The 6,451-nt window shown below is 40.1% G+C and overlaps 1 protein-coding gene across 1 annotated transcript; it reads left to right on the forward strand.

Moving 5' to 3' along the window:
• The first annotated feature begins 328 nt into the window (after positions 1-328).
• On the forward strand, positions 329-2,209 carry LOC130736077 (uncharacterized). Its single transcript, XM_057587929.1, has one exon. The coding sequence runs from the start codon at positions 329-331 to the stop codon at positions 2,207-2,209; it is 1,881 nt and encodes a 626-aa protein (XP_057443912.1).
• The last annotated feature ends 4,242 nt before the right edge of the window (positions 2,210-6,451 follow it).

Raw genomic sequence — 6,451 nt, forward strand, 5'->3', positions numbered from 1 at the left:
AGATGGTACTGTTGCTTTGGAGCATGTCTCAACTGAGAAGCAGTTAGCAGATATTTTTACCAAAGCTCTGGATGCCACACAGTTTGAAAAATTGAGACAGTTATTGGGTATTTTCTTATTTGAGGAATTATAGCAATTAAAGGGATTTTGGTGTGCCAACTGCTATTTTGTCATTACTTTTGAGGCACGCTTAATCAGGAATTTCCATTGTTTCTTGATAACCTCTCCTATAACCTCCACTACAAAACTTCTAATCTCTGAAACTCACTCCAAAACCGTCCATCATTTTCTTGTCTACCTGTGTTTCCTTCTTTGTGCCTTCTTCACCATGAGTCAAGAATCTAGCAAGAAACTCACTCCTGAGATGAATGCTTATGGGGTAAAGGTAATGGGTATGAAATCCAAAACCCCAAAATCTTCAAGGGTTTCAAAATCCTCTCCTCGTACCTCTGAAGTTGAAATTGCTCAAAGTGTTCCTCATCCCTCGTCTGATAAGCGCAAGAAGAAGGAGCAAAAGGCACGATCCAAGTCAGATGAATCCAAAGCAAAGAAGAATCTGGTAACGAGAAGCTCTGAGACTACCCAGGACGTGATTCCCGAGGCTGAAATCAACCCAAGTACAGATGATGATTCTACTGATCCTCATATCACTGAAGTGTTGGAAACTCCTCTCAAGGAAGCTTTACATGCAGATGTAGATCCAATTGTTCCACCACCAAGCAACAATCAGTCCAGCCACGGTGTTGATACTGATTACAACAAGGGTTCTGATCACCTTGAGGAAGAGGTAATGGTTCCCAACCCTACTCCCTCTGTTGATGAAGATATGCATGTCGAGAATGTTCAGGATGTCAATGAAGACCCAAAATCTGATGAGGTATTGATCAACACCCTTGGTGCTTCTGCTTCTACTGCTCTAAAGAGGCGAAAGATGACTGTTGTTCGTAAGTACTCTACTCGTTCCTCTAGCAAGAAGTTAGGTTTGGGATTGAGTGAGGACAAGAAGCGCAAGAAGGTCATTATTCTTGATGATGATACTCCTGTTGTAAAGAATGTCAAGAGAAAGGTTCACGATGATAATGATACTCCTGTTGTTGATGGGACTCCAACTGTGGAGTTGGATAAGTCAGACACTGGTTCTACTGCTCTAAAACGCAAGGTTGGGAAGCGAATTCCAGAAAATGTGCCTGCTGCTCCTTTGGATAACATTTCCTTTCACTCTGAAGAAAGTGTTGGTAAGTGGAAGTATGTTTATCAGCGCAGGATTGCTCAAGAGAGGGAATTAACTGGTGAGATTCTGCATTGTCAAGAAATTATGGAACTTATTGAGGCTGCTGGGTTGTTGAAAAATGTTACTGAGATAGGCAGCTGCTATGACAAGTTGGTGAGAGAATTCATTGTGAATGTGACTACAAATTGCACTGTGTCTGGGCATCCTGATTTCAGGAAAGTTTTTGTGCGTGGTAGGTGTGTAAATTTTTCACCTGAGATTATTAATCAGTATTTGGGAAGGAGAACTATTGCCACAGGAAATGAAGAGCTGTCTTTGAGTGCTATCACTACTGAACTCACAGCTGGTCAAGTTATGGTGTGGCCTGTCAAAGGTTTGCTGTCCTCTACTCATTTGAGTGTGAAGTATGCTATCTTGAATCGCATTGGTGTTGCAAATTGGGCTCCTACCACACACAGCTCAGATGTTTCTTCAGGTTTGGCAAAATTAATTTATCTGATTGGTACTAAGGCTCAGTTTGATTTTGGCGAATATGTCTTTGCTCAAACTATGAAGCATGCTGAAACCTATGCTGTCAAGCTCCCTATTGGTTTTCCTGGTTTACTTTGTGGGATTATTTTGAGTCAACATCCTCAAATTCTCTTTGCTGATGAGGTTCCTAGCAAGAAAGCTAGTCTTCTCACTATTGATTACAGGCTGCTAGCTGGTGCCCATGTTTCTGATGTTGCTGGTTTGGCTAAGATGACTCAGGGGGAGGGTACTTCCTCGCAGAAGACTCCTGATACTCCTCTTGATGAGCTTATCGCAGTGTCTAAGATGCTTCAGGACACAATTACTAGCTGTACTTTGAGGAAGAAGAATGTGGACACTCTCATTATGCAGCTGACTAAAGGCAAACAGACTCTTGAAGACAATGCAGCTGCTACTGCTCAGGATGCTACTGGTTCTTCTGATGATGACACTACTGCTAGTGATTAGTGTATTTGTTCCTTCTTCATTCAATCTGGTTGTAATATTTTGTTGGCTTCTGTTGGCTCTCTGCACCCTTTGACAAATTCTGCTAATAAGGGGGAGAATGATACTGTTGCTGTTGTTTGTGCTGATGTTGTGTGATTTTACTAGGGTATTCCGACTTAGTAGTGAATTCAGTTCATCAGAGGTTGTGTTCAGTTCATCAGAGGTTGTGTGCTGTTTTGTGTTAACGGATGAGTATTGTTGATTGTGAGTCTTTGGGTTTCTGTTCATGTTTTAGACAAAATTTGCCAAAGGGGGAGATTGTAGTTCTTGTGATTGGCAGCATTTTGCTTAAAACATGATGTGCAACCATATGTTCCAACATCTGGAGCAACATGTTGTGTTTGTGTATGTTGGTAGTTTAATCACTGAAATCAAGTTGTCTGTTGGGCTGCTGACTGTATGGTGATTCAGAAGAGTTATTATATGTTGTGTGTTTTATCTTCTGAAGGCATGTTTGTTTTAATCTTGGCTGAAGTAACAAGATTGATAACGTGTGAACCAAGTATATCTCAAAGTTTGAATTTAAACTTACTTGGTTCTGTTATTTTATTCTGGTAAGATTTGATTCCTTGAAGATTCTTTCCAGAAGTGTTTTAGTGGACTCTTTGACGTGCGGCCCATTGAAGATCCAAGCCTCGTTTGAACGTCTATATAAAGGAGCTTATAAACCCTAGCCAGACATGGATTCTGAGTGAAAGATACTGATCTTAGGGTTTATTTTTGTGAGTCCTCTTGTGAGTTTTGTACCAACTTAGTGCTTTCGTTCATCAAAGTACTGAGTTGATTTGTTTAGTTGAGTTGTAATCTCATCAAACTTGTTTATTGATAAACATGTCTTGATCGCTGTGGCAATCATCATTAGGGGTTAGAGAAAGTTTTCTCATGGCTTAGAGGAGAAGGGCTAAGCTAGATTCACTTATGTAATAGTGGTAAACATAAAAGAGGCTCTATACTAAGGGGGAGTACTTAGGTATAGGAGGGACTTTCATGTGACCTGAGAGCTATTATTTGATAGTGAATTGACTCCTGGATTGGTATCCTCCAGACGTAGGTGATGTTCACCGAACTGGGTTAACAACTCCTTGTGTTTGTCTGTTTAACTGTTGTTTATTTTTAATACTCTGATTGTGTTTTGTTGTGCTACACATTGTTTCAACATTGTGTATCACATATGTCCTAGGTGAATACGAATTTCAGGAGGGACTGAAACGGTGCTGGCCTATATTGATAGTGATTATGCTGGAGATTTGTAAGATAGAAAAAGTACATCAGGATATGTATTTCTAATGGGTGGAGGTTCTGTTGCTTGGTCTTCTAAAAAACAACCAATAGTTACACTCTCCACAACAGAAGCTGAGTTCATTGCAGCAGCTGGATGTGCTTGCCAAGTAATTTGGATGAGAAGAATTTTGAAGGAATTGGGCTATGAGCAAGAAGGAAGCACAGTGGTATTGTGTGATAATTCTTCCATGATTAACCTATCAAAAAATCCTGTTATGCATGGAAGGAGCAAGCACATAGATGTCAGATTTAATTTCTTAAGAGATCTTACTAGAGATGGAGCAATTAAGCTGGTTCATTATGGAACACAAAATCAAGTTGCTGATATAATGACCAAGCCTCTAAAGCTGGACTCTTTTTAGAAAATTTGAATACAACTAGGAGTATGTGAGGTTCTAAAATTAAACTAATTGCATAAACCGCAAATAGTTTAAGGGAGGGTTTGTTGAGATTGTTGTCTTATCTTTAGATTAAGTTTGCTATCTTATCTTTAGTTTTTAGATTAGATAAAACAGATTGTTACATGATCTGTTACTTATCTTTTAGTTTGTTAGATTTACTTATCTATTTGTCGTTGCCTATATATAAGGCTTTTATTTATTCAATAAAGTAATCATTCTCCAATTTGTTTGAAGAACACTTTGTTATCTTTACATTGGGCACCGTTGTTTTCGACAGCGTCGTGAAGCGCGTCGAAGACTACCGGCACCAGGTTTCACGACATGAACACGTTCGCGCCTTGGAATGGCTTTGGCTTCGACATCTTGCTCTATGTGAAACTCTGGCACTCGCTCCACTTGTTGAAAAGGGGGAATGAAAGGAGTGAAGTGAAGAAGATAATGTTTTGGGGAGAAGAACTGAAGAAGTGTCGTCGCGCAGTTGTGTGATAGACGAACTAGCAATGATATTGCAAATCAAAGGAGAGGAGGAGAAAAACTAAGAAATGATTGGGAATTTGGGGTTAATTTGTGGAATTGGAATTAATTTGGGGAAAATGAATTTGTTAATTTTTTTTGTTAGGTTTAATTTTAAGGTGCTTGCTTGTACCTTAACTCCTTAAGCCAGACTAAGGTGTGATACCCAAAATAAGTTGGTTCAACAATAAAGACTCATGTATTGGTTAAAATTTTGGTTTTGTTCTATTGTAGTAATGCAACGTTCCATTCTTAGGGACGTAAGATTTGCGAGTTATGTTTTCTGAGCTTTGTTTATCCATCAACTGTAACACCCTGATTTCGGTGGCGTCACTTTAGTAACCAAAAATCAAATAAAGCGGAAAAGCAGATATATTTTTTTTTGTTTTGTTTAAATAGAAAGACTTGTCGAAATAAGGACTCAACCCAATCGCGATTAACAGCGACTAATATACAATATAGGTACAGTCCTTGCTGTAACTAAAAACATCGTCACGAGTGTCCTCAAGTGACGGAAAGTAACACCAAGTAACTAAAAGTAGTGCCCGCAGGCAAATAAGTGCGACCCATAGTTAGAGTCATAAGTTTTATAAATACAGTCCTCCAAGAAAGTACGTCAGCCCAAAACGGCCTCCAAAAGACTTCCTACGTCCGACAAACTCCCTGTGATCCTCATGGAAGGGAATCACACAAAAAGCTAATAGTCGGGGACCTACCCTGCCCCAAAATAAGAAATGACAATCAGAGCTATGACACTAACACCCAACCTTAGTAGGCTCTAAACACCCATACCCTACACTTCCATCATCGACCCTCATCTGGTCATGCATTCAGTCCGGGTCCACGTCGAAGGCTCAGTAGTAGTCATTTCGCTCCGGGTCCTCCCCGAATGACGAAGCATCACGAAACAACTGTTGAGCGTCTGGCAGCAGGCCGACCGCCCAAACACAAACATACACACAAAGCCAAGGCGCGAGGGTCAACTCACAGAATATAATAGATAATACAAACAACATGTGAAGAATAATGGGGTATATATATATATATATATATATATATATATATATATATATATATGTTGTATACATACATATAACTTATGTATTGCCTACCCTAAGGTATATACAAAGCATATTTATCAACATCAAATCATCAATGACAATTGGATCTTCAACACATCAACAAATATAGTTAGGTGCATGGCGTGCCAATGCAATGGCATGCTCAAAAGATGATCCGGATAAAATGTCACCATCTGGATGGATGGGACAAGCCAAGCATCTAGCTCCGCTAAAGCACCTCGCTTTTATGAAGCAGCACGCTCCTGTGAAGCAGCACGCTCCTGTGAAGTCCGATCTGAGATCGTCCTTCGGAAAGCAGCACACTTTCCAAGAAATGTATGCATGGATGCAATATGGTTAGCCAAACAACGAAACGTCCTCACCAAGGTACGCGTGTCTAGCTAGAGTACATTGTCTCTACAATACCCTAAGGTAAACAAGGAAGTGCTAGTCGCACTTGGTAACTTTCCTAGTCACATTGGCTCACCGTCTCGATGGCCAACCAAACTTCTCAACGAGCAAAAGAATGCATCTGGCACTCAGTGACTTTTCAAGTTACTTTGGCTCACCAGCTCGATGGCCAAATGAGTTGTTCAACGAACAAGGGGAATGCTGCTCGCACTCAGCGACTTTTCAATTTACTCAAGCTCATCAGCTCGATGGCCGAAAGGCTGCTCAATGAACAAAGATGGTGCACTCGCACTTGGGGACTTTCCAATCATCCCTGGCTCATCCTTTGGATGGCTAGATAAACCGCTAAAGAAGCAAAAGGTGTTATCGCACTCAAGGTTTTCCTCACACTTAGATTGTCGACCCTTCCCGTTTTCCAAACCATTTTCACATCCTAAGTCTTTTCCAAGAGGTTATCATCATTATTTAAAAGTGTTCTATCTTTGATTAGTGTATTATGAATTTCATTTACAAATCAAGTTATGGTTTCGTTTGTT

The sequence above is a fragment of the Lotus japonicus genome, chromosome 2 (assembly GCF_012489685.1).
Source record: "Lotus japonicus ecotype B-129 chromosome 2, LjGifu_v1.2".
Lineage (NCBI taxonomy): Eukaryota > Viridiplantae > Streptophyta > Magnoliopsida > Fabales > Fabaceae > Lotus > Lotus japonicus.